Genomic DNA, 27,503 nt, shown 5'->3' on the forward strand with positions numbered 1-27,503 from the left:
GCCTCTACCTCCCACCTTCAAGTGATTCTCTTGCCTCAGCCTCCCCAATAGCTGGGATTATAGTTATGCACCACCATGCATGGCTAATTTTTTTTGAGATGGAGTTTCGCTCTTGTTGCCCAGGCTGGAGTGCAATGGCGCGATCTTGGCTCACCTCAACCTCCGCCTCCTGGGTTCAGGCAATTCTCCTGTCTCAGCCTCCTGAGTAGCTGGGATTACAGGCATGCGCCACCATGCCCGGCTAATTTTTTGTATTTTTAGTAGAGACGGGGTTTCACCATGTTGACCAGGATGGTCTCAATCTCTTGACCTCATGATCCACCTGCCTCGGCCTCCCAAAGTGCTGGGATTACCGGCGTGAGCCACCATGCCCGGCCAGCATGGCTAATTTTTATATTTTAGTAGAGAGCTGAGATCGTGCCACTACACTCCAGCCTGGCAACAGAATGAGACTCTGTCTAAAAAAAAAAAAAAAAAAAAAAAAATTTATACCTAGATACAAAAAAGGAACTGGCAAGATCGAGATGAGAAAAAATATAAAGTGTTACCAAAGAATCTAAAGAAGGACCTCAGATTACCCATATGAACCCGTACGCACAAGGCAATGTCAATCCGAATCCTGTCTTTTTTATTTTTGAGACAGGGTCTCACTTTTTTGCCCAGGCTGGAGTGCAATGGTGCAATCTCAGCTCATTGCAGCATCAATCTCCCAGGTTCAAGCAGTCCTCTCAACCTCAACATACCGGAGTAGGTGGGACTAAAGGCATGCAGTGCCACGCCCAGCTAATTTTAAAATTTTTATTTTGTAGAGCCAGGTTCTCACTACTTTGCCCAGGCTGGTCTCAAACTCCTGGGTTCAAGTGATCCTCCTACCTCAGCCTCCCAAAGTGCTGGGATGGCAGGCATGAGCCCCTGTGCCTAGCCCAAAATCCCATCTTTTTTATCCCTCTTGGCTTTGATATTTAGAAGAATACAAGAATGGGAACAGCCAATAGGATCTGGGGCAGCATAAGGAGACTGGTCTTGCCCTGGCCTGCTCCTAATGTTCCAGATTAGTTCAGCTGGCCTGAGTGCCATCAACCTAAAATTCATCATGCTCCTTAACACCATGATCCGAATGCCTGAAAAAATGCTCTTTTACTAATTGCTAATCTTCTTTTAGCATTTTCCAGGTAAAAAGCATCACTTGTGTTAAAAGGCCAGGCTCCTCACTGTAAATCCAAGGTCGGGGAGCCTGCTGAATCCCAGGGCTGCAGACAGCAGCTTTTTTTTTTGAGACGCAGTCTCGCTCTGTCACCCAGGCTGGAGTGCAGTGGCACGATCTTGGTTCACTGCAACTTCTACCTCCCGGGTTCAAGGGATTCTCGTGCCTCAGCCTCCCGAGTAGCTGGGATTACAGGTGCCCACCAACACACCCGGCTCATTTTTGTATTATTAGTAGACATGGGGTTTCACCGTGTTGGCCAGGATGGTCTTGAACTCCTAACCTCAGGTGATCTACCCTCCTCAGCCTCCCAAAGTGCTGGGATTACCAGTGTGAGCCACTTCGCCTGGCAGAATGGCAAGCTCTTAAACTAAACACTGAGAACCAGAGAAATGTCCTGTGGACAGCTGGGGTCTGACCTGCTTCTCCATGCAGTGACAATACCTGGGGTTACTGTGAATGCGGGACTGCCGTCAGCAGCTGTGGGCCGTCACCTCTGTGGACTACATTGTGTTTTTTCCTCCTAGAACTGTGGATGATGGAAGGCTGAGCCCCATCCATTGAGTTCCTGGGGCTGTGCTGGAGGGGCTGCTGTGGCCAGGGCACCCGGTGAGGAGAGGAGCAGGGTGTGTGGGGGCGAGCTTGGGTCCTCAGTATCCACCTTGGCTATGGGAGGGCCTTGGCTTTGCCTCTCAGCATCTCTGCATCACCATCCCCAGCAGCAGAGGGTGGACAGCGTTGCTGGGATGCCAGGAGATCCCAGGAGACCCCAGGAACGTAGTAAGAAAAACAGCAGCTCTGAGAACTAGCATTTTCTGTTTTTTGACTCCTCCTCCTTCTTTCTTTTATTTCCTTTTTCTAATTAATAAGCTTTACCTTGTAGAGCAATTTTAGGCTCACAGAATCTCACTCTGTCCTCCTGGCTGGAGTGCGGTTGGGCGATCTCGGCTCACTGCAGCTTCCACCTCCCAGGTTCAAGTGATTCTCATGCCTCAGCCTCTCGAGCAGCTGGGATTACAGGCACCCACCACCATGCCTGGCTAATTTTTGTACTTTTAGTAGAGACAGGGTCTTACCATATCTGCTGGGCTGGTCTCAAACTCCTGACCTCAAGTGATGTGCCCACCTTGGCCTCCCAAAGTGCTGGGATTACATGCATGAGCCACCCCACCAGGAAAGACTTACAGAAAAATTGATGGGAAAGTACAGAGACTTCCCATGTACCCCATGCCTGCCACCACCCAGACTGTGCCACTATCACTGTCCCCTGCCACAGTGGTCCATTGATTACAATCAATAAACCTATACACACATGTCACCATCACCTAATACCCATAGTTTATACTCTGGCTCACTCTTTTTTTTCTTTTTGCTTTAATTCAGTGGCAAGAAGAGTTAAGAGGTTTTTTTTTTTTTTTCCCTTCCTTAGAGATCGAGTCTTGCTCTGTTCCCCAGGCTGGAGTGCCATGATGTGATCATGGCTCACTGCAGCTTCGACCTCCTGGGCTCAAGCAATCCTGCTGCCTTGGCCTCCGAAGTAGCTAGGACTACAGGCACACACCCTACACTCAGCTAACGCTAAAAAAAATTTTCAGAGATGGGTTCTCACTATGTTGCCCAAGCTGGTCTCAAACTCCTGGGCTCAAGCGATCTACCACCTCAGCCTCCCAAAGTGTTGATTACAGGTGTGAGCCACTGCGCTCAGCCATGGGCTCGCTCACCCTTGGAGTCCTACATTCTGTGGGTCTGGACAAATATATCATGATAATGACACGGATCTACCACTGTAGTGCCCTCCAGAGTGGTGTCACTGCCCTAGGAATCGTCCGTGCTCTACCAATTCATCCCTCCTCCCCAACCCCTGGCTCCCACTGACCCTTTCTTTCACTGTCTTCCTGTCTCCATCCTTTTGCCTTCTCCAGAATGTTAAGTAAGAATCAAATCACACAGTGTAGCATTCCTAGAGTGGCTTTTCTTTTTTTTTTTCTTTTTCCCACATGTTCCAACAGAGTGGCTTCTTTCATTCCTCCCTCCTTTTGAGCGAACTTACTCGTAACCTCATCACCATTTCCAGGTCACAAATGAAGACACCAAGATGCAGAGAGGTGACTCAGCCTGCCCATGGTCACCCAGCTGGTAAGTGGCAGGGCGGGGGTGCAAGGCCAGGGCCCCAGTTCTCATCTACTGGCTCCCTGCATTTGTGTGATCACTGCCACCATCCAGAAACAAATGGCCCTTCCAGTCCATTCTCAGAGGCCAGGCCAGGCCAGTGGACCACCCAAAGGCTGGGGAAGGAGGAAGAGGGGATCCCTGGCCCCATTCCTGGGGGCTTGCTCACCTGTCCCAGGCTGCTGGCACTGCAGGCAGCAGGTTCAGGCCGTCTCTTCACAGCTCCTGGAGGTAATCCCCGACTCCATGAGGAAGCAGGAGGTGCACACCGGCAGGGAGGCCGGCCAGGGCCACGGCACGGGCTCCCCAGCCGAGCAGGTGAAAGCCCTCATGGATCTGTTGGCAGGGAAAGGCAGTCAAGGCTCACAGGCCCTGCAGACCCCAGACAGGACACCCGACTCCCCGCTGGGGCCCCGCAGCAATGGTAGGACCGGCTTGGGAGGCAGACATGGGATGGGGGAAACCTGGGTCATCTGCACCCACTCTTCCCTTACCCGCCCTCCCTGCCGGCCTCTGTCCCACAGACTCCAGGATGCAGAGGCACCGCGAGGCCCTGTTGAGCAGGGTGGGAGGTGGCCCAGAGCCAGGAGGCCCCTTGCACAGGCTGCCCTCCCTCTTGCTGGTGGAGGGCCTGACGGACCTGCAGCTGAGGGAGCATGACTTTACGCAGGTGGAGGCCACCCGTGGGGGTGGGTGTCCCGCCAGGACTGTTGCCCTGGACCGGCTCTTCCTGCCTCTCTCTCGGGTGTCTGTCCCACCCCGAGTCTCCATCACCATCGGGGTGGCCGGCATGGGCAAGACCACCCTGGTGAGGCACTTCGTCCGCCTCTGGGCCCGCGGGCAGGTCAGCAAGGACTTCTCGCTGGTGCTGCCTCTGACCTTCCGAGATCTCAACACCCACGAGAAGCTGTGCGCTGACCGACTTGTCCGCTCTGTCTTCCCACACGTCGGGGAACCCAGCCTGGCAGTGGCAGCCCCAGCCAGGGCCCTCCTGATCCTGGACGGCTTGGACGAGTGCAGGACTCCTCTGGACTTCTCCAACACCGTGGCCTGCACGGATCCCAAGAAGGAGATCCCGGTGGACCACCTGATCACCAACATCATCCGTGGCAACCTCTTTCCAGAAGTTTCTGTCTGGATCACTTCCCGTCCCAGTGCATCAGGCCAGATCCCAGGGGGCCTGGTGGACCGGATGACTCAGATCCGGGGCTTTAGTGAGGAGGAGATCAAGGTGTGTTTGGAGCAGATGTTCCCTGAGGACCAGGCTCTCCCGAGCTGGGTGCTGAGCCAAGTGCAGGCCGACAGGGCCCTGTACCTGATGTGCACTGTCCCAGCCTTCTGCAGGCTCACGGGGGCGGCACTAGGCCACCTGTGGCGCAGCAGGACAGGGCCCCAGGACGCAGAGCTGTGGTCCCCAAGGACCCTGTGTGAGCTCTACTCATGGTACTTTAGGATGGCCCTCAGTGGGGAGGGGCAGGAGAAGGGCAAGGCAAGCCCTCGCATCGAGCAGATGGCCCACAGTGGCCGCAAGATGGTGGGGACACTGGGCCGGCTGGCCTTCCACGGGCTGCTCAAGAAGAAGTACGTGTTTTATGAGCAAGACATGAAGGCATTTGGGGTAGATCTCGCTCTGCTGCAGGGCGCCCTGTGCAGCTGCTTCCTGCAGCGGGAGGAGACGCTGGCATCCTCGGTAGCCTACTGCTTCACCCACCTGTCCCTGCAGGAGTTTGTGGCTGCCGCATATTACTATGGCGCATCCAGGAGGGCCATCTTCGACCTCTTCACCGAGAGTGGTGTGTCCTGGCCCAGGCTGGGCTTCCTCACGCATTTCAGGAGCGCAGCCCAGAGGGCCATGCAGGTGGAGGACGGGAGGCTGGATGTGTTCCTGCGCTTCCTCTCTGGCCTCTTGTCTCCGAGGGTCAACGCCCTCCTGGCCAGCTCCCTGCTGGCCCAAGGCGAGCACCAGGCCTACCGGACTCAGGTGGCTGAGCTCCTGCAGGGCTGCCTGCGCCCTGATGCTGCGGTCTGTGCACGGGCCATCAACGTTCTGCACTGCCTGCAGGAGCTGCAGCACACAGAGCTGGCCCGCAGCGTGGAGGAGGCCATGGAGAGTGGGGCCCTGGCTGGGCTGACTGGCCCTGCGCACCGTGCTGCCCTGGCCTACCTCCTGCAGGTGTCCGACGCCTGCGCCCAGGAGGCCAACCTGTCCTTGAACCTCAGCCAGGGCGTCCTTCAGAGCCTGCTGCCCCAGCTGCTTTACTGCCGGAAGCTCAGGTGGGCGCCGAGGCAGGGGTCAGGGGCTGGGGGAGGGGCAGAGGAGGGAGCATCCCTTCCCCACCACCGTGCTTCTCTATCAGTCTCCTAAGGCTGCCGTAGCAGAGAACCATGAACTTGGTGGCTTAAAACAACTAAAGTGTGTTTTCTTGTAGTTCTAGAGGCCAGAAGTCTCAAATCAAGGTGCCAGGAGGGCCACACCCTCTCTGAAATGTGTAGGAGACGTTCCTTCCTTCCGTTCCAGCTTCTGGCACCTTGGCTTAAGGCTGCATTACTTCAATCTCTGTCCCGTCTCATGGCCATCTTCTCCCTGTGTCTGTCTCCATATGGTGCAGTCCTCTCTTTTTGGAGATGGAGTCTTGCTCTGCCACCCAGACTGGAGTACAGTGGCCTGATCTCGGCTCACTGCAGACTTTGCCTCCTGGGTTCGAGCAATTCTCCTGCCTCAGCCTCCTGAGTAGGGGTTTCACCATGTTGGCCAGGCTGGTCTCGAACTTCTCACCTCAGGTGATCCACCTACCTCAGCCTCCCAAAATGCTGGAATTACAGGCGTGAGCCACCGCACCTGGACAGTGCTGTCTTCTCTTAAAAGGACACCGTCATACCCGATTACAGCCCCGCCCCACTCCACCAGGACCCCGCCTTAACAAAGCACATCCGCAATGACCCCATTTCTCAATAAAGCCACATACTTGGGGCACTGGGGGTTAGGACTTGATATCTTTTGCGGGGGACGCAATTCAATTCATAACCCTCTCAGAACCATCCAGTCTGACAGAAGCTGTACCCACTGAATGTTCTCAGCCCATCCCCCGCCTGCCACTCTGGACCTTAGTGAGTAGGGAGGAAAGGATGCAGGCTGAGGGTCATCCAGGTGTCCCTCAAGGCAAGTGGTATATGGGGTGGTGAGAACGACAGCCTGTGGAAGACGTCTCTCTGCATAGGAATCTCAAATCTCATGGGCACCGAGCCTCCCGTTCACTCTCACGGGAAAGGTCTGAGCACTGGGGCTGTGCACAGATTTCAGAGCTGTGGTGATGGCGCTGTATGGGATAGAGAGAGGCAGAGGTTCTGGGCGGTGGGACACTCATTGTCACAGCTCCCCTTGGCCAGGCTGGACGCCAACCAGTTCCAGGACCCCGTGATGGAGCTGCTGGGCAGCGTGCTGAGTGGGAAGGACTGTCGCATTCAGAAGATCAGGTAACACAGAGCCAGGGGACCCCCAGGGTGCCCATGGTCTTGTGGGGTATGGAACGCTCTTCCCATCAGCTTCTGTTCAGCTGGCCAGCAGTGCTGCCACGGAGAGGTGTCTTTGGAGCATGTGGCTCCAGATGTAGCCTGCTTGTTTCTGCAAGTTATTTCCCAGTACCAGAAAGTGTACTCACGTACTTCATCAGCAGGAAGAGGGAGGTGACCTGGCAAGGACTGGACCCCCTTATGCATGGGCAGGTGTTTCTACAGCACTATGCTGTGCTGACGTAACAGAAGGCATGATGTTCTCTAAGAGCCTCTCCAGGTTTGCTATCCAACAGCATTCTACTCACAGGATTGCATTTTTTTCCCCCCCCGAGACGGAGTCTTGCTCTGTCACCCAGGCTGGAGTGCAGTGAGCGATCTCGGCTCACTGCAACCTCTGCCTCCCGGGTTCAAGCAATTCTCCTGCCTCAGTCTCCTGAGTAGCTGAGATTACAGGCCTGCACCACCAGGCCCGGCTAACTTTTGTATCTTAGTAGAGATGGAGTTTCACCATCTTAGCCAGGCTGGTCTTGAACTCCCGACCTCAGGTGATCCACACACCTCGACTTCCCAAAGTGCTGGGATTACAGGCATGAGCCACCACGCTGGCCCAGGATTGCAATTTTAATTATAATTTTTAAATTTACATTTCAAATTTAATTAAAATTTAGTTTCAAGTTTAATTCTAAATCAATATAAATTGAAAACTGCATCTTTAATGTTGCAGTTAGACAAAAAGTTCCTATGCTGTGTGCTTATGAAATCTCTCCTGAAATAACATTCCCGGATCTGAGAAACTACACACGCCTGGGGTTTGTGGTTAAATCGATGTGACTGATCCTCTAAAGGTGGCTTTTGGAGACTTAGGGAGGTGAGTTTGGAGAAGAGGACCCAAAGCGTCTTTTTTTTTTTTTTTTTTTTTTTTTTTTTTTTTTGAGACAGAGTCCTGCTGTATCACCCAGGCTGGAGAGTAGCGAGTGGTACGATCCTGGCTAACTGCAAACTCCACCTCTCGGGTTCAAGGAATTCTCCTGCCTCAGCCTTCTGAGTAGCTGGGATTACAAGCGCCCAACACTACACCCGGCTAATTTTTCTTTTTTCTTTTTTTTGAGACGGAGTTTCGTTCTTGTTACCCAGGCTGGAGTGCAATGGCGCGATCTCGGCTCACCGCAACCTCCGCCTCCCAGGTTCAGACAATTCTCCTGCCTCAGCCTCCTGAGTAGCTGGGATTACAGGCACGCGCCACCATGCCCAGCTAATTTTTTGTATTTTTAGTAGAGACGGGGTTTCACCATGTTGACCAGGATGGTCTTGATCTCTTGACCTCGTGATCCACCCGCCTCGGCCTCCCAAAGTGCTGGGATTACAGGCTTGAGCCACCGCGCCCGGCCTAATTTTTCTATTTTTAGTAGAGGTGGGGTTTCACTATATTGGTCAGGCTGGTCTCACACTCCTGACCTCAGGTGATCTGCCTGTCTCAGCCTCCTAAAATGCTGAGATTACAGGTGTGAGCCACTGCACCTGGCCCCAGGGGGTAATTCTTCACTCCCATACAAGCCTCTGGGTTCTGAAATAATTTTTTTTTTTTTTTTTTTTTTTTTTTTGAGACGGAGTTTCGCTCTTGTTACCCAGGCTGGAGTGCAATGGTGCGATCTCGGCTCACCGCAACCTCCGCCTCCTGGGCTCAGGCAATTCTCCTGCCTCAGCCTCCTGAGTAGCTGGGATTACAGGCACGTGCCACCATGCCCAGCTAATTTTTTTGTATTTTTCGTAGAGACGGGGTTTCACCATGTTGACCAGGATGGTCTCGATCTCTCGACCTTGTGATCCACCCGCCTCAGCCTCCCAAAGTGCTGGGATTACAGGCTTGAGCCACCGCGCCCGGCCCTGAAATAATCTTTATCTGAGTTAATGGCAATTTAGACTGATTCAGGAACAAAAATAAATCACTGGGGACTGCAGTTAGAGGTGTAAGGTCTGTGTGAGTCTGAACAAGTCATTTCTGTGTCTAAAGAGGGTAAAAATGGGGTTAAAAGGGTATCTAGGCCAGGTATGATGGCTCACGCCTTAATCCCAGTACTGTGGAGACAAATCGCTTGAGGTCAGGAGTTCGAGACCAGACTGTTCAAACTGGTGAAACCCCATCTCTACTAAAAATACAAAAATTAGCCGGGTATGGTGGTGGGTCTATGTAATCCATGCTATTCAGGAGGTTAAGGCAGTAGAATTGCTTGAGTCAGGGAGGCGGAGGTTACAGCGAGCCAAGATTGTACTACTGCACTCCATCCTAGGCAACGGAGCAACATTCTGTCTCAAAAGGAAAAAAAAGTCCAGGCACAGTATCTCACACCTGTAATCCCAGCACTTTGGGAGGCCGAGGTGGGTGGATCACAGGTCAGGAGTTGGAGACCAGCCTCCTGACTAACATGGTGAAACCCCATCTCTATTAAAAGGAAAAAGAAAAAAGAAAAAAGGAAAAAGGAAAGACAAATTCTCACTGTTAATATTTTTTCATTTGTGAGAGCCTCCAGCATTTTTAGCACATGATAAAGTAGCCAACTTTTAGTTTGGCTTAAAGGAGGCTAGGTAGTGCTCAGAAATTATTCAGGGACCAGGCACAGCGGCTCCTTCTTATAAGCCTAGCAATTTGGAAGGTGAAGATGGGAGGACTCTTTGAGGCCAGGAGTTCAAGATCAACCTGGGAAACATTAGCAAGATGCCATCTTTACTAAAAATATAAATAAAAGTGAATTATTCTGAATGAAGCCAAAAATTTCTTCTCTGGCCACATGCTCTTCTTTATCTCTCTGTAGTTGATCCTCAATGTTACACCCCTATTTCACCTATAAATTAAACACAACTTAGAAAATACCATAAAAGTCCTGAGGGAGGCTGGGCGTGGTGGCTGAACACCTGTAATCTCAGTACTTTGGGTATCATGAGGTCAGGAGATCAAGACCATCCTGGCTAACATGGTGAAAACCCTTTTCTACTAAAAATACAAAAAAATTAGCTGGGCATGGTGGGAGTATTTACACCATGGAAACTGGTAGATGCTACAAATCAGTTTGACAGCATTTGTTTTTTGCATTTATGTTGTTTTGAGACATGGTCTTGCTGTGTTGCTCAGGTTGGAGTGCAGTGACCTGATCGTGGCTCATTGCAGCCTCAACCTTCTGGGCTAAATCCTCCCTCCTCAGCCTCCCAAGTAGCTTGGACTATAGGCAAGCCACCATACCTGGCTAATTTTTATTTTATTATTATTTTTTGTAGAGACAGGATCTTCCTATATTGCCCAGGCTGGTCTCAGACTCCTGGTTTTAAGTGATGCTCCTACCCTGGCCTCCCAAAGTGCTGGGATTATATAGGGGTGAGCCATCATGCACACCCCAGCTTTCTAATGCTGTTTTTTCTTAGGGCTAGTTTACCAGCACACCACTGGCTGTGATCTGCATTAGATCTGAGATTTCCATTTTCTTTGCTGTGGTGTTAGTATAGAAGCTGTTGTGCTGGATTCTGGCAAGACTTTTTCCTGGGACCCTTTGCCATTATGAGGCTCAGTCCTACCACTCTGGCCCTACGGTGCCCAGGCTCAGGGGCTCTGCTGTGCCTGACATTCTGCTCCAGGGGTCACCTCATCTCCACCTGATGATGTGGGGAGGCCTGGAGGATCAATCACGGGCATAGCATTGAGACAGGCCCATGAGATGTGCACGCCCAAAATAACCACTCCTCTCCCTCTCCTTGGGCAGCCTGGCGGAGAACCAGATCAGTAACAAAGGGGCCAAAGCTCTGGCCAGATCCCTCCTGGTCAACAGAAGTCTGACCTCTCTGGAGTAAGTAGGACAACCAAGGCTGGACTTTCACCATTGGAACCAGAAGAGATGTGAGGCATCTTGCAAAGTCCCCTCTCGTCCTATTAAATGACTGGGGTCTTACCTGTCTGTCTTTCCCTGATTCCCATGATTCAGCCCCTGGATGGCATCTCGACATAATACTCAGACTTCATGTGGAGCAGGTTCTAAGACTCCTGTGGGAGTAAGACACAGGGAGGTCACACCTTAGTGCACAAGCCTTCCTGGTGGGGTGGAAGGACAGCGAGCAGAACCATGGCTCCTCAGTTGCTGGGCTCGAGCCAGGGAAGAACCAGATGTTTGGCCCTGCACCTGGGGCCATCATTTTCATCTCCACACTTGGTCCAAGCCCACTAGTCCATCAGATCCCGTTTTCTTTTCCCCAACACTTGGGACAGTCCTGGGGAAACTCCTTCCGTGTTCATATAAGGATCTCTGCCCTGGTTCCACCAAACATGAGATCCTAGGCCCTCAACATTCCCTTAGAGCAGGCGTCCCCAAACTTTTTACACAGGGGGCCAGGTCACTGTCCCTCAGACCGCTGGAGGGCCGCCACATACTGTGCTCCTCTCACTGACCACCAATGAAAGAGGTGCCCCTTCCGGAAGTGTGGTGGGGGGCGGGATAAATGGCCTCAGGGGGCTGCATGCGGCACTCGGGCCGTAGTTTGGGGACGCCTGCCTTAGAGCATCATGGATTTCAAGGTCAGTGCGGTTCCTGCTTCCCCTTCCCTCCCTGGGAGACAGATGAAGAAGGCATCTCTTTCTCTCTTCCTTCCTTCAGCCTCCGCAGTAACTCCATTGGACCACAAGGGGCCAAGGGACTGGCAGATTCTCTGAAGATCAACCGCACTCTGACCTCTCTGAGGTGCGTGTCACCTGCTCCGTCTTGTGACCCCAAGAGAGGGCCCAGAAAACCCGCTCCTCAGGCGCGACCTATGAAGAGTGGGAGGTGATTCATGATGGTGGCATAGGGCCAGGCGTGGTGGCTCATGCCTGTAATACCAACACTTTGGGAGGATGAGGCCAGTGGATTGCTTTGGGGTCAGGAGTTTGAGACCAGCCTGGCCAACATGGCGAAGCCCTGTCTCTACTAAAATACAAAAATTAGCTGGGCATGGTGGCAGGTGCCTGTAATACCAGCAAGTCGGAGGATGAGGCAGGAGAATCTCTTGAGCCTGGGAAGCAGAGGTTGCAGTGAGCCGGAATCACGCCACTGCATGCCAGCCTGGGTGACAGAGAGAAACTCCATCTCAAAACAAAGAAAGATGGCAGTCATGGGATACCGGCTCCCATCCCATTCGGTGCTGGGGATCTTGTGCCTTAAGCAAGTTTCCAGGCTCCAGATCTTCCCTAGACTTTGAGCTTGTGTGTGTGGCCTGAGCAGGGGACAGAGGAGACATCAGGGAGCAGTATGTAGAGAAGGGCAAAATCATCTGTTAGGGAAACCTCCTGTGCTGCAATGAAGAGGAAATCCCCAAGGCCGTGGTGTCAACATTTTCCCTTGCGGTATTTTCCAGGACATAAAAAGCCCACTTTCCAGAAGGTGCCTATGGTGTGACGTGGTTTGTTATGTCTCCTTTTTGTTTTTGAGATGGAGACTTGCTCTGTCACCGAGGCTGGAGTGCAGTGATTCAATCTTGGCTCACTGCAACCTCTGCCTCCTGGGTTCAAGCAATTCTCCTGCCTCAGCCTCCCAAGTAGCTGGGATTACAGGCACGTGCCACCACACCTGACTTTTTGTATTTTTAGTAAAGATGGGGTTTCACCATGTATGCCAGGCTGGTCTCGAACTGCACTCAAGCGATTCACCCACCTCGGCATCCCAAACTGCTGGGATTACAGGCATGAGTCACCATGCCCAGACTGTTATGTCTCCTTTAAGAGCCTATGCTTGTATCTATCCTTAGTTGAGCGGGTACCACTTTTCTGTTCTGTGTTTTCATTCACTCATTCATTTATTTTTATTAGAGTGAAATTCATGTAACATTAAACTGTTTTAGGTGAGTCCCAGAGGCTGATGCCTATAATCCCAGCACTTTGGGAGGCCAAGGCAGGTGGATCACTTGAGGTCAGAATTTTAAGACCAGCCTGACCAACATAGTAAAACCATGTCTCTACTTTAAAAAAAAAAAAAAAAAATTAGCCAGGCATGGTGGCAGGTGCCTGTGGTCCTAGCTACTCAGGAAGCTGAGGTTGAGTTGAGCCCAGGAGGCGGAGGTTGCAGTGAGCTGAGATCACACCACCATACTCCAGCCTGGGCAACAGAGCAAGACTCCATCTCAAAAAAACAAAAAAACAAAAACCTGACTGTTTTAAAGTATACAATTCGGTGGCATTTAGTACATTCACAATGTTGTGCCACCATCACCTGTCTAGTTCCAGAATATTTTCAGCACCCCTAAAGGAGACCTCATACCCATAAGCAGTCACTTCCCATTATCCCTTTTCCCCAGTCTCTGGCAACCACCAATCAGCTTCCTGTCTCTAAGGATTTACCTTTTTTTTTTTTTTTTGAGACGGAGTTTCGCTCTTGTTGCCCAGGCTGGAGTGCAATGGCGCGATCTCGGCTCACTGCAACCTCCGCCTCCTGGGTTCAGGCAATTCTCCTGCCTCAGCCTCCTGAGTAGCTGAGATTACAGGCACACGCCACCATGCCCAGCTAATTTTTAGTATTTTTAGTAGAGACGGGGTTTCACCATGTTGACCAGGATGGTCTCGATCTCTTGACCTCGTGATCCACCCGCCTCGGCCTCCCAAAGTGCTGGGATTACAGGCTTGAGCCACCGCGCCCGGCCTTAGGATTTACCTTTTAAGGATCTGCCAGACCATGCTGCATAGAGACTGGACCATTCTGCATTCCCACCAGCAGTGTGAGGTTTGCAGTTTCTCCGTATTCTCACCAACACTTGGATCCTGTGTCTTTTTGCTGTAATGAGGACCACTGATGACCTTGTTGTGGTTATTCAGAGAGCACCTTGTTCCCAGCTGGCCAGCAAACACTCAGCAACCCAAAGAAAAACCTAAGCCGCAGGCAGTGGGGCAAAGGGCCAACTGCTCTCCCAGCATGGTGGGCAGTGAGGGCACATAGTGGTCAGAGTTCCTTCTCACTCAAGTTGGCTGATATCCCCTCTTGGGCATTGGTGACTCTGGGGTACCTTGCTCCATAGAGGTGCTCCCACTGCAGAGAGGGTTCAAGCCCCTGGGTTCCAGCTTCTGGTCCATCAGTGATGTGCCTCTTCTTGTCTCTGCAGCCTCCAGGGCAACACCATCAGGGATGATGGTGCCAAGTCCATGGCTGAGGCCTTGGCCTCCAACCGGACCCTCTCCGTGCTGCAGTGAGTGGACACATCTCCCCCTCCCCCTTCCCCTCCCCCTTTCCCTACCCTTCTACCTCTCCCTCCTCCTTCAAGGGCCTCTCTGCCTATTGGCTCCTAGGAAGAATGGATGGGGATAGGACCTGAGGCCTTCTGACCTGTCTGGATGGCCCCTGGAAAGCCTGATGTCCACTGCTTTTGAGAGAGCAGATGTTGGGAAAATAATTAAAAATAAAACCTCCTGGCTGGCCACTTTGGGAGGCCAAGGTGGGTGGATCATTTGAGGTCAGGAGTTTGAAACCAGTCTGGCCAAAATGGTGAAACACCATCTCTACTGAAAAAAAAAAAAAAAAAAAAGCCGGGCCTGGTGGCTCAAGCCTGTAATTCCAGCACTTTGGGAGGCTCAGGCAGGTGGATCACGAGGTCAAGAGATCAAGACCAGCCTGGTCAACAGGGTGAAACCCCGTTTCTACTAAAAATACAAAAAATCTGCTGGGCATGGTGGTGCATGCCTGTAGTCCCAGCTACTCAGGAGGCTGAGGCAGGAGAATTGCCTGAACCCAGGAGGCGGAGGTTGCGGTGAGCTGAGATCGCACCATTGCACTCCAGCCTGGTTAACAAGAGCGAAACTCCGTCTCAAAAAATAAATAAATTAATAAATTAAATTAAATAAAATTAAAATATAAAATAAAATAGGCTGGGTGGGGGGCTCATGCCTGTAATCCCAGCACTTTGAGAAGGCAAGGCGGGTGGATCACAAGGTCAGGAGATCGAGACAATGCTGGCTAACATGGGGAAACCTTGTTCTACTAGAAATATGAAAAATTAGCCAGGTGTAGTGGAATGTGCCTGTAATCCCAGCTACTTGGGAGGCTGAGGCAGGAGAATCACTTGAACCTGAGAGGCGGAGGTTGCAATAAGCCAAGATCACACCACTACACTCCAGCCTGGGCGACAGAGCAAGACTCCATCTCAAATATATATATATCTCAAATCTATCTATGTATCTATCTATCTATATGTATCGATCTATCTATCTATATGAGATCTATCTATCTATCTATCTCTCTATCTATCTATCTATCTATATGAGATACCTCCTGCCAACCCAGAAAATCCTCTCCACAAATGTAGGAAAGAAAACAACAATCTTGGCCGGGCGCGGTGGCTCAAGCCTGTAATCCCAGCACTTTGGGAGGCCGAGGTGGGTGGATCACGAGGTCTAGAGATCGAGACCATCCTGGTCAACATGGTGAAACCCCATCTCTACTAAAAATACAAAAAATTAGCTGGGCATGGTGGTGCGTGCCTGTAATCCCAGCTACTCAGGAGGCTGAGGCAGGAGAATTACCTGAACCCAGGAGGCGGAGGTTGCGGTGAGCCGAGAGCACGCCATTGCACTCCAGCCTGGGCAACAAGAGCGAAATTCCGTCTCAAAAAAAAAAACAAAACAACAATCTTATTATTGGATAAACATTAAACTGACTGCAAGGTGCATCAGAGTTAACCCATCAACAAGAGTGTAAAGACAGAAAGTTCGCATTTCTTTTTTTTTTTTTTTTTTAAAGATGGGGTTTCACCATGATGGCGAGGCTGGTCTTGAACTTCTGACCTCAGGAGTTCAAGGATGTGGGTGATCCACCCACCTCGGCATCCCAAAGTGCTAGGATTACAGGTGTGACCTAGAACCAAGCAGATAGGACCCTCCTCCTCAGGCAAGAGGGCCAGGCAGCACCATTTGCCGTTTATCCTAAATACACCAGATAATTGGAGTGGCCATTTGTGGTCCCTAATTGCCTTTATCCAAAGGAAAAGTAAAACTTCTTTTATCTTTATGAAACCCAGGTACTTTACAGCTTCAAGCCAGGGGCCTAGCCTAATTCCCAGGAAGGCAGGGAGAGAGGGACTCTATTTTCCTTAATATTTACATTTCAAAGAGATGACTCCAAACCCTTACAAAAGACATTCCCTACTGCAGTAGTCATTAAGAAAAAAGAAAAAAAGATTTTTTTTTTTTTTTTTTTTGAGACGGAGTTTCGCTCTTGTTACCCAGGCTGGAGTGCAATGGCGCGATCTCGGCTCACCGCAACCTCCGCCTCCTGGGTTCAGGCAATTCTCCTGCCTCAGCCTCCTGAGTAGCTGGGATTACAGGCACGCACCACCATGCCCAGCTAATTTTTTGTATTTTTAGTAGAGACGGGGTTTCACCATGTTGACCAGGATGGTCTCGATCTCTTGACCTCGTGATCCACCCACCTCGGCCTCCCAAAGTGCTGGGATTACAGGCTTGAGCCACCGCGCCTGGCCAAGATTGTTGTTTCCGCCTCCTGGGTTCAGGCAATTCTCCTGCCTCAGCCTCCGGAGTAGCTGGGATTACAGGCACGCGCCACCATGCCCAGCTAATTTTTTGCACCTTTAGTAGAGACGGGGTTTCACCATGTTGACCAGGATGGTCTCGATCTCTTGACCTCGTGATCCACCCGCCTCGGCCTCCCAAAGTGCTGGGATTACAGGCTTGAGCCACCGCGCCCGGCTAGAAAAAAAGATTTTTAAAAGATTTGCCATTTTAAAAGATTTGTATTGAGCCTCACACAGGAGAGGTTCTGCCTGTCTGTCCTGTGGAATGAGGGCAGTGTTTCTCCTGTGCTGTCTCCCTCCCCAGATTTAGTACAAGAGGGAAGTATCTTTTTCAGAAGAGGAACCTAAGCCAGGGTCTCCCAAGGGAGGGGTGGGAGGCAGCCTGCTGGTCTAGATGGGAGGCAGACTGGCGAGTGAGGGGCCAGAGAGACTTGTCCATGGAGGTCCCAACTCAGGAGGTTGGTGGGCATTATCAGCACCTGCTGATCTCTGCTTTCTAGCCCCTTGCAAGGGAGGCCCAGCTGCCCTCGCCCTTACTCGCCCACATAGTAATGTCGGTCTATTATCATCACTTAGGCAACAATCCAAAGACCCTTCTGGAGAGCCCCCCTCCAACCTGCTGCAGTAAATGAAGAGGGCACCTTAGTTGTCCCTGACCTTGAACCTGAACTGTCCTTGGGTTGGGAATGGCTTTGACCAGCCTTCCTGAAAGATCGCTCTCTTCTCCCACAGCCTGCAGAAGAACAGCATTGGGCCCACGGGAGCCCAGTGGATGGCAGATGCCTTGAAGCAGAATAGGAGTCTGAAGGAGCTCATGTGAGATATATAAAAGGGCCACACTCAGTGCCCAGCACAATGCCCGACCCAGCACAAATATTTTTGAGCCTGGGAGTGGAAAGATGAATGGATGGATGGATTGGTGAATAAATGGATGGGTGGGTGGCTAAATGGACTGACGGATAGGTGGATGGATAGATGGAAGGGCGAATGGGTGAATGAATGGATAAACTGATGAGTTGATGGATGGATGAGTGGATAGATGGATGGATGGATGGATGTTAAGTGGATGTATGGGTGGATGAATGGATGGATGGGTGGGTAGGGGTAGATGGGTAGGCAGGTGGATGGGTGAAAGAATGGATAAATGGATGAGTAGATGGATGGATGAGTGGCTTGATGGATGGGTGAATGGATAGATGGATGGTTGAATGAATGACTGGATGAATGGCTGAATGGACAGATGGATGAATGGATGGGCTGTAGATAGGCAAATGGATGGATGGGTGGGTAGATGAGTGGATGGATAAATGAACTGATGGGTGAGTGGGTTGATGGATGGGTGAATGGATGGATGGGTGGGTGGATGGATGGATGGATGGATGAGTGGGTAGATAGATGGATGGATGAATGTATAAATGGATGAGTGGGTGGATGGATAGATGGGTGCATAGGTGGATGGGAGGGTGGGTGAATGAATGAATGGGTGAGTGGATGGATGAATGGACAGATAGTTTAATTAATGGATGGATGGATGGATGGATAGATGGGTGGATGGTTGAATGGATGGATGGATGAGTGGATGGATGGATGGATGGATAGGTGGATGAATGGATGAGTTGATGGGTGGACTGATGAATGGATGGTTGAATGAATGAGTGGATGAATGAGTGAATGGATGGATGGAGGGATGGATGGGTGGGTACGTGAATGAACGGATGAATGGGTAGATGAGTGGATAAATAGATGGCTGAATGGGTGGATGGATGGATGGGTGGGTGAGTGGATGGATAAATGGATGAGTGGATGGATCAACAGGTGACTGGATAGATGAATGGTTGAATGAGTGGATGAATGGGTGGGTGGGTGAATGGATGGATAAATGCATGTGTGGGTGGATAAGTGGATGGACACATGGCTGAATGAATGAGTGGATGAATGGGTGAATGGACAAATGGATGGACAAATGGATGGATGGGTAGATGAGTGGATGGAAAAACAAATTGATAGGTGAGCGGATTGATGAGTGGATGGGTAGATGAGAGGATGGATGAATGGGTAAGTGGGTGGGTGGGTAGGTGGATGTATGGATGAATGACTGGAAGAATGGACAGATGGATTTATAAATGAGTGGGTGGATGAATGGATAAACTGATGGGTGAGTGGATGGATGGATGTGTGGGTACTGGTTAGCTGGCTGTGGACTCCAAAGCACTTAACTCAGGAGAATAGAGACTCGGATTCCCAGGATTGGGTGAACCTCAACCTGAGAAGGCAGAAGAAAACATTTCCTCACCATCTTCACAAAAAGTCCCCAAAATACTTACCACTAAAGGGCTGACCCTCCTTGCCACTCTGATTTTTTTTACAGGCAACAGGTGGTTCATCTGCAGAGACTACAGCCAACAGGCCTCAGGCAGAACAAACTGCACTGGCCACCCTAGAGACAACAGAGACAACCCTCCCATGAGGGCTTCCCTGACCCTGATCCCTCCACCTAGCCCTGCCTGGCAGTTCCCGGAAGTTGGCTCATCCATATCCCTTCTCTTGCAGGCTCTCCAGTAATAGTATTGGTGATGGAGGTGCCATGGCCCTAGCTGAGGCCCTGAAGGTGAACCAGGGCTTGGAGAGCCTGGAGTGAGTCCACCTGACCCCTGCCAGGGTGACAATTCCCCCTGGGTTCTCCTTCCAGTAGATGGCGGGCTGGCAGTCCTGAAAAATGGCTGTCCCCCAGGGCCATTTCCCTGTCAGCACCAACCCTGGGCACACACTGTCCTCAGTCTCCCCTGCCCCACTGGCTCTGTTTCCCTAGACAGTGGGGGCTGGGGCTGGGGCTGGGGCAGGGTCTCGAGTGTTTGGAATGATGAGCTCCAAGTGCCCTCGAGAAGCCAGCATGAGTGGCTGGAGAGGGAGTCAGCTGCAGCAGCTTTGGTCGGGGGCAAGAGAGCTCAGCGCTGCGCCTACACTTGGGGAACCTGCTGTGCCACTCCCTCTAGGGGCTGCAGACCCAACACACCCTGCTCCGAGGCTGTCTCGGTCCAGCCACATCAAGGGAGGGTTTGAATTTGGGGGCTTGTTGTGCTAAACCCACCTGCCCTGACCTGGCAGGGGCTAGAAGGTGGGGAGAATGGGAGAGTAAAGAGGGATGAGGAAAGGAGCAGTGTGGGCACCACTGTCCCTGGGGCCCCCAACTCCTTGTTGAACCTAGTGCCTCCTGTCCCAGACTGGACAGGGCAGCTCCCTCTGAGTCCTGGGACGGCCACACCCAGGGCGCCTCCTCCTCTGTCCACAGCCTGCAGAGCAATTCCATCAGTGACGCGGGAGTGGCAGCACTGATGGGGGCCCTCTGCACCAACCAGGCCCTCCTCAGCCTCAGGTAGGTCCTGGCCGCCCTCTCTGACCAGGGCGTTTCTTTGATTGGGTGCCTGTCTGCAGGGACTTGGCGCTGGGAAGCCTGTCTCAGGGAAATCTATGGCTGAGGAAGCCTTCCTGGCAGCCTGGCCCTCTTCCTGCTCTCTTGGCCTTTCTGCCACTCTCTTCGCAGATGCAGGCTCAGCCTCCTGTCCCCTTGCACCTCTGGGGCCCTGTTGTCCTGTCCACTCCCTATACTGTAGATGGTCCTACAGCGGGGGTGCCTGGCTGGCCTAGCACTGGCTAGCTGGCATCGGACCCTTCAGACCTCAGCCTAGACTGTACAGAACACTACGTCCCCCACCTGCGGTTTCTTGGGTTTCGAGAAGCCTAAACACCTGGTCTTGGCTCTGCCAGATACGTCCTCGCCTGATTATAAGCTCGTCTTTTGTTTCAGCCTTCGAGAAAACTCCATCAGTCCTGAGGGAGCCCAGGCCATCGCGCGTGCCCTCCGTGCCAACAGCACCCTGAAAAACCTGGAGTACGTGGCAGGGGCCTGTGCCTCTGAAGGCTGTTCATTCCATGGTCACACCCACACTGACCCTGGGCTGACAGGCCCCCTCGCCACATCACAGGGTTGGAGAAGGAGCTGGCTGGGGAGGGCGCAGCCAGGAATCTGGCATCGGGTGGCAAGTCCCCCACTCTCATAAACTGCAGGAGGGTGATGCTGGTGTGACACCATCTGCCTCACCTGGTGGGGATGGATGAGGATGGGGCCATGCCACTGGACAGTGCATCCCAGGAAGCTCCCCCACATCCTGGCAGTGACCTGGCATCGAGCCCTGAATTCCCTGGTGACCAAGGACCGGAGCCTTCATGGTCAGCCCCCTTGGCTCACTTGCTCCTGTTCCTTTCCTCCTAGCCTGACAGCAAACCTCCTCCACGACCAGGGTGCCCAGGCCATTGCAGTGGCAGTGACAGAAAACCGTGCCCTCACCTCCCTTCAGTGAGTCTGCAGCTTTCTACCCTGCTGTGTATCCCTTCTGCAGAGCTGAGGGGCTCCACCCAAACCAATAATGTACAGGCCAAGCCTGGTTTGGGGGCACCCCCTGCAAAGGTCTCAGGGGCTGCCCTGCTGCCAGCAGGCTGTGCCCCATCCTGTGTTCTCCTGATCCACAGACAGACAAGTGTTAAGAGGTAGTCACAGCCGGGCCTCCAGGTGCCCATGGGGTTTCATGCAGGGGCCATTTGGCGGTGTCTTTCCTTGCTTAGTCCCCAGCCCTCTGACCATGGCTAACCAGGGAGTACACGTGACCCTCTGGGGACTAAGCCTGGGTGGGGGTTGCAGGAATTCTCCTGCCACATCCTGCAGGGATTCCAACCCTGCCATCAAAGCCCCCTTGGCTCTGCCCCAGGGCCACGTAGTCACATGTATGTGTGTCTGTGTCTGTCCAGCCTGCAGTGGAACTTCATCCAGGCCGGCGCTGCCCAGGCGCTGGGACAAGCACTACAGCTCAACAGGAGCCTCACCAGCCTAGAGTAAGTTGGCCTGACCAGGGACTGTGGGGGGCAGAGGAATCTGAAAACTTGGTGCCCAGCAGGCAGAGGCTCAATTCAGTGACCCTTGGCACACAGCCTCCTCTTCCCTAAGGCCAGCGGGCACATTTCAGTCCTTGATCCATCTGCCTTTTAAATACATTGGCTGGGGATGGAGGCTCACGCCTGTAATCCCAGCACTTTGGGAGGCTGAAGCAGGTGGATCACCTGGTCAGGAGTTCAAGATGAGCCTGGCCAAATGGCAAAACCCCGTCTCTACTAAAAATACAAAAATGAATCGGGTGTGGTGGTGCATGCCTGTAATCCTAGCTACTCGGGAGGCTGAGGCAGGAGAATTGCTTGAACCCAGGAGGCACAAGTTGCAGTGAATTAGTGTATAATTCACTGGTTTCTGGTGTATTCAGTGACCCAAGAATCACAATCAATTTTACATTTCTATCACCCCAAAAAGAACTCCTGTCCCCATCAGCACTCACTACCCATACTCCTTTTCCCCAGCCCTGACAACCACTAAACCACCGTCTCCATGATCTTCCCACTCTGGACATTTCATATAAATGAAATTGTATAACATGTGGCCAAAAATGGAATCCCATAACATGTGGCCTTTTGTGGCTGGCGTCTTTCATCTGGTGTCAGATTTTCGAGGTTCATCCATGATGTAGCCTGTGTCAGTATGTCCTTCCTTTGTAAGGCTGAATGATATCCACTGTATGGTTAGACAGCTGTTATTTCTTAATTCATCAGTTGATGGACATTGGGTTGTTCCTCCTTTGCTGTTAGGAATGGTGCTGCTGTGGACATTGGGGCTCCAGTTTCTGTGTGGATGTGAGCTTTCCTACTCCTGGGTGGATATACCTGGGAGTGGGATCGCTGGGGCCTATAGGAACTCTAGGTTCAACCTTTGGAGGCTCATTGGCCTTTCTCCTTGAGCATTTCTTCTTTTAGCTTCTAGGATGTCCTCTCTGACTGGGTCTTGCCCTCCTTTCCTCTGTTTACCTCTTCAGCACAGTGCTCCTCAGGGATCTGTCCCATGCCATTTTCCCTTGCCTGACATCTCTCTTCTGGGAGCTCTCCTCTCCCAGGGCTCCAATGACCTTCAAAGTCCCAACGACTTTCCTATCTGTGTCCCAGGCCTTTCTCCTGAGCCGTGGACCTGCACGTCCACACTCACTCTGCACCTCCCCTCAGGGTCTCACCTCTCTCCTGAGCCCCAGACCTGCGCATCCACACCCCTTCCCCAAGTCCCCCTTGGGGTCTCACTTCTCTCCTGAGCCCTGGACCTGAGCTTCGACACCCCCACAGCACCTCCCCTGAGGGTTTTGCAGGGGTGCAGTTTCCCCACATTCTCTCTCCCAAAAACGTGCTTCTTGGTTCCCCATCTCATGAATGGAACCAACTATGCAAGCTAGAAACAATGTCTTCACTCTCACCTCCCACCTCTTTTTCTATCATTTTTATTTTATTATTTTATTTTTGAGATGGAGTCTCGCTCTGTCGCCCTGACTAGAGTGTAGTGGTGTGATCTCAGCTCACTACAACCTCTGCCTCCTGGGTTCAAGCAATTCTCCTGCCTTAGCCTCCCAAGTAGCTGGGACTACAGATGTCCAACATCATGCCTGGCTAATTTGTGTGTGTGTGTTGTGTGTGTTTTAGTAAAGACGGGTTTCACTGTGTTGGTCAGGCTGGTCTAGAACTCCTGACCTTTAAGTGATCCTCCCACCTCAGCCTCCCAAAGTGCTGGGATTCCAGGCATGAGCCACTGCACCTGGCTTATAATTTATTTTTAAAAATAATATGTACAATTTTTTTTAAGAGATGGGGCCTCACTATGCTGCCCAGGCTGGTCTTGAACTCCTGGGCTCAAGCAATCCTCCCACCTTGGCCTCCCAAAGACCTGGGATTACAGGTGTGAGCCACTGTGCCTGGCCACCGCCTGCTTCCTATTCATTGTTAAGTCCTGTTGGGTCCCCTCTGTGTCCCTGCCACCCACCCGACTCCCTCTGTTCCACTGCCACCACACAGGCCATCAGCACTGCTCACCTCCATCCCTGTGGCAGCCTCCACGTCAGTCCATCCTCTCACACTCCTGGCCACAGACCTTTCCAGAATGCAGCTCTGTCCCCGTCTTGGGTGCCAACCTTGAATGGCTGCCCAGGGCCTGCAGAGTAAAGTACATACAGCCCCTCTGGGTGGCTTCTGGGACCCCTAAAATCTGCTTCCTTTGTCCCTCCCTGGACTAGTTCCTCACTCCCCCAGGAACTTAATTCAATTTGTTTGGGTTCCTTAGCTGAGCCAGGCCTGCTCCCCACTTTGGGTTTTGACCTATTGCTTCTGGGGAGCCTTCTGTGACCACCCACCGCTTGGGTTTTCCCTGCAGCCTGCACTTGGCTTGATGTAACTGCTCACTTAATCACATCTTCCCATGTGAACCTCAAGAGAGCGACTTGGGCCTGCGGCCTTGCTCAACACCTAGCACACGAGACACAGTGAAACTTTTTTTTTTTTTTGGAGACAAAGTCTTACTCTGTTGCCCAGGCTGGAGTGCAGTGGCATGATCTTGGCTCACTGCAACCTCCACCTCCTAGGTTCAAGCTATTCTTCCTTAGCCTTCCTAGTAGGTGGGACTACAGGCGCCCTCCACCATTCCTGGCTAGTTTTAGAATTTTTAGTAGAGATGGGGTTTCACCATGTTGGCCAGGCTGGTTTCAAACTCCTGACCTCAAGTGAGCCACCCACCTCAGCCTCCCACTGGGATTAAAGGTATGAGCCACCACACCCTGCCACACTCAAATGTCTGTTAAAATAATGAATGCAAACAGCTCTTAGCCTTAAATATACCAACATGCACTTGAGCAAACCTCAGTCATTCACTGCTCCAGGGCCTACTATTTTCCTCCAATTTAGAAGGAAAAAAAATGACATAAAACCCTAATTAGCAAGAATGGCCAAGGAGGTTGGGCGTGGTAGCTCACTTCTGTAATCCCAGCAATTTGGGATGCAGAGGTAGGACTGCTTGAGCCCAGGAGTTCAAGACCAGCGGGGGCAACATAATGAGACCTCATCTCTATCAAAGAATAAAAATATTAGCTGGGGCCAGGCGGGGTGGCTCATGCCTGGAATCCCAGCACTTTGAGAGGCTGAGGTGGGTGGCTCACGAGATCAGGAGTTCAAGACTAGCCTGGCCAAGATGGTGAAACCTTGTCTCTACTACAGTACAAAAAATGAGCCAGGCATGGCGGCGGGTGCCTGTAATCCCAGCTACTTGGGAGGCTGAGGCAAAGAATGGCTTAAACCCGGGAGGCGGGGGTTGCAGGGAGCCGAGATCGTGCCACTGCACTCCAGCCTGTACAATAGAGCTAGACTCTCTCAAAAAAAAAAAAAAAAAAAAAAAAAAAAAATTAGCTGGACACAGTGGCCTGTGCTCGTAGTCCCAGTCTCTAGTAAGTACTCCAGTCTTCTCAGGAGGCTAAGGTGGGAGGATCACTTGAGTTGGGGAGGTTGAGGCTGCATTCCAGCCTGAGTGGCAGAGTGAGACCCTGTCTCAAGAGAAAACAAAACAAAAAAAAAGCTCCAGGATTGAGGGCTTTAAGTTCATTTTCTGGTTGGCCATGAAAAGCATCCCCTTTTGTGTCCCAAGCCCCTGTTGACAGTCACTCCATGTGTCCCATTTCCTGCTTGCCCCTGGCAGTTCACAGACCCCTCTGTGTGCTACGGAGGGAGGGTAGTTATCCCCAGGGAAACGCTGGGAGTCTATGTCTATGGTGTGTGTAGTCTGTGAAACCTAGCAGGTCCCAGGGGGGCATGCCCTTGCTAGAATGCTCCCTACGCCCCATGCACTTGAAGGGGTCACGTTCTGTGTTCAGTTTACAGGAGAACGACATCGGGGATGACGGAGCATGTGCGGTGGCCCGTGCACTGAAGGTCAACACAGCCCTCACTGCTCTCTAGTAAGTCCTAGATGTGTGTGGCAGCCAGGAAGCCTGGCCCCTTCACCATCCTTTCATGTTAGATGTCTTTTTGGTTTGTCTTTTTCCAAGACAGAGTCTTGCTTTGCCGCCCAGGCTGGAGTGCAGTGGCACAGTCTTGGCCAACTGTAACTTCTGCCTCCTGAGTTCAGGTGATTCTCCAGCCTCAGGCCCTCCCAAGTAGCTGGGATTACAGGAATTTGCCACCACACCCAGCCTAATTTTTGTATTTTTAGTAGCAACGGGTTGATCTCAAACTGCTGACTTGAGGTTATCTGCCCCCCTCAGCCTCCCAAAGGGCTGGGATTACAGCCGTGAGACACTTTACCCAGCCTAGACGTTATTTTTGTTTATAAGTCAAGGAAGGTTTATAAGTCAATTCAAACACCTAGAGGAGAGCAATGAGCGGGTACAGGGAGCAGTCTCCCGGAGCCCTTCCAGGGAGAGCCTCTATTTCTCCTATCTTTCGCATCCAGATCTCTGTCTTAGGCAACAGTGTAGGTAGCAGACGGAGTGCCTAGACAGGGCGCTCGCTGGCCAGAAACTCTCAGTACTGTTTCTCCACTTTCCGCTCTGAGTCAAGGGGTGGTGAAAGGGAAGGGCGTGAGTTGGGCCTAGCTGGCTCACACTGATGGCGCCCTCCCCGCCCTAGTCTCCAGGTGGCATCCATTGGTGCTCCGGGTGCCCAGGTGCTAGGGGAAGCCCTGGCTGTGAACAGAACCTTGGAGATTCTCGAGTAAGTATTCCACTCTCCAGCTACGGTCTTTAAACCAAAAGAAATCAGTGAAATCTCAATGAATAGATACGGGGACAAAGTTTACAGGCAACTCACAAATCATCCTAGTGATCATTTCAAGGCAAGTGTGCTAGCTTCCCAGCCCCACTTCATGCCTTTCCCTGGGAGTTACTATTGTTTGCCCTCCTCTCCAGGTTGGCCTTGCCAGGCTGGACACGTCTAGAGGCCTGGTTTATGGGTCCCGGGGTGGCTGATCTTGTTCTATGAGCAGATCCAAAGTCGTGGGGTAAGGCTACAGCTCTGAGGCTCAGGGGTGTCCTCAGAATCCCTGCCCTTGCTGTGGGCACTGGGCACCTGCCCAGATGGAGGGCTGCCTCTCCTGTCTCAACCTCGCTTTTCTGTTTGGAATGGAAGTGGAGGAAGGCTTCAACAACTAATCTGGCTGGGCCAGCCATGCCCCTTCCTATGTGCCCTGCTTCCCAGAGCCAGCTCTGCCCTGTTGCCCCGGAGTGAGGAAGGCATAGCCCTGGCCTCCTGTGACTGCTAAAATCCTTGTTTCCTCTACCAAGTAGCCCCAAGCCCACCTGAAGAGGGTTCAGGATCACCTCTCAGCCTGTACCCATGCCTTAGGCTTCCTGTCTTTCCCGACAGCTTAAGAGGAAATGCCATCGGGGTGGCTGGAGCCAAAGCCCTGGCGAATGCTCTGAAGGTAAACTCCAGTCTCCGGAGACTCAAGTAAGTGGCTGGAGGGACCTACCTGCATCCTGGAACAGCAGAGTCTCTGCTGGGTCCTCCCCGGTGGGATAAAATGCTCCCAATTTCCTCTGCAGCTACTTCCTTCTGAATATAAATAATCAGACTTATTAATATAGTCCACATTCCCCTGCAGTTGGGTTTGTTTCGTCTGCTCAGCTTAAGTCAGAAGTCACTCCCATCTGCATTTATGGTGTTACATCCTCCATGGCACTAGGGTGGGACGATCTGGCCACGCGTAGACACCTGTCTCCAGGGTCATCTGCCACCTACAGTTGCCACAGCACTTGTGGACACATCAGCCTAGGTTACTGCCCCCAGACAATGCAGTGTTGCTTTCCTGGGTGTTTCCTTCTGCCCCAGTGGCTCACCATGGTGGCTCCATCTTTTCTCTGGCTAGTCTTCAAGAGAATTCCCTGGGGATGGACGGGGCAATATTCGTTGCCACGGCACTGTCTGGAAACCACAGGCTCCAGCATATCAAGTGAGTGCACCTGCCCTTCCTGCTCGCCCTTATAACTGTTTCCAGGTCACACCCTGCCTTTTGCCCAGGTCTGAGAGCCAGCTGACCCCCAGACCCCTCAGAAGCCCTACAGGGAAACCTGGTCTAAGGGGAGCCATCTTCAGCCTTGTCCATGGCAGGAATCCTAGAAGCACAAACTGCATTTTCTGTCATGATGATCTGCTCTACTAAAGAGAACCTGCAGGCTTCCAGCCCTGCTTTAATCCA

General features: G+C 52.1%; 1 protein-coding gene and 1 long non-coding RNA gene across 25 annotated transcripts in view; one reads left to right on the forward strand and one right to left on the reverse strand.

Annotated features, from left to right (window-relative positions):
• The window catches only part of LOC104651487 (uncharacterized), a 72,916-nt gene extending 45,725 nt beyond the window's left edge, over positions 1–27,191 (reverse strand). For 8 of the 12 annotated variants that reach the window (XR_012512687.1, XR_012512685.1, XR_012512688.1 and 5 more), the window contains exons 1-2: positions 18,736–19,715; positions 3,543–10,913 (exon numbers count right to left, since the gene is read on the reverse strand). This is a non-coding gene — a long non-coding RNA (uncharacterized LOC104651487). Of the gene's footprint in view, positions 1–3,542; positions 10,914–18,735 lie in introns of all 12 variants that reach the window. The other 4 variants (XR_012512696.1, XR_012512690.1, XR_012512686.1 and 1 more) reach the window with 4 other exon arrangements.
• The window catches only part of NLRC3 (NLR family CARD domain containing 3), a 38,423-nt gene that overhangs the window by 10,819 nt on the left and 101 nt on the right, over positions 1–27,503 (forward strand). For 2 of the 13 annotated variants that reach the window (XM_074381665.1, XM_074381664.1), the window contains exons 2-18: positions 1,732–1,813; positions 3,279–3,797; positions 3,898–5,647; positions 6,761–6,847; positions 10,636–10,719; positions 11,521–11,604; positions 13,991–14,074; positions 17,144–17,227; positions 18,962–19,045; positions 19,701–19,784; positions 20,217–20,300; positions 20,682–20,765; positions 21,215–21,298; positions 25,183–25,266; positions 25,937–26,020; positions 26,672–26,755; positions 27,174–27,257. In XM_074381665.1, coding sequence (XP_074237766.1) covers positions 3,326–3,797; positions 3,898–5,647; positions 6,761–6,847; positions 10,636–10,719; positions 11,521–11,604; positions 13,991–14,074; positions 17,144–17,227; positions 18,962–19,045; positions 19,701–19,784; positions 20,217–20,300; positions 20,682–20,765; positions 21,215–21,298; positions 25,183–25,266; positions 25,937–26,020; positions 26,672–26,755; positions 27,174–27,257 — 3,401 coding nt within the window. In that variant the 5' untranslated portion in view covers positions 1,732–1,813; positions 3,279–3,325. Of the gene's footprint in view, positions 1–1,731; positions 1,831–3,213; positions 3,798–3,897; positions 5,648–6,760; positions 6,848–10,635; positions 10,720–11,520; positions 11,605–13,990; positions 14,075–17,143; positions 17,228–18,961; positions 19,046–19,700; positions 19,785–20,216; positions 20,301–20,681; positions 20,766–21,214; positions 21,299–25,182; positions 25,267–25,936; positions 26,021–26,671; positions 26,756–27,173; positions 27,262–27,503 lie in introns of those variants that run through there. The other 11 variants (XM_074381673.1, XM_074381672.1, XM_039477844.2 and 8 more) reach the window with 11 other exon arrangements.

The sequence above is a fragment of the Saimiri boliviensis genome, chromosome 12 (genome assembly GCF_048565385.1).
Source record: "Saimiri boliviensis isolate mSaiBol1 chromosome 12, mSaiBol1.pri, whole genome shotgun sequence".
Lineage (NCBI taxonomy): Eukaryota > Metazoa > Chordata > Mammalia > Primates > Cebidae > Saimiri > Saimiri boliviensis.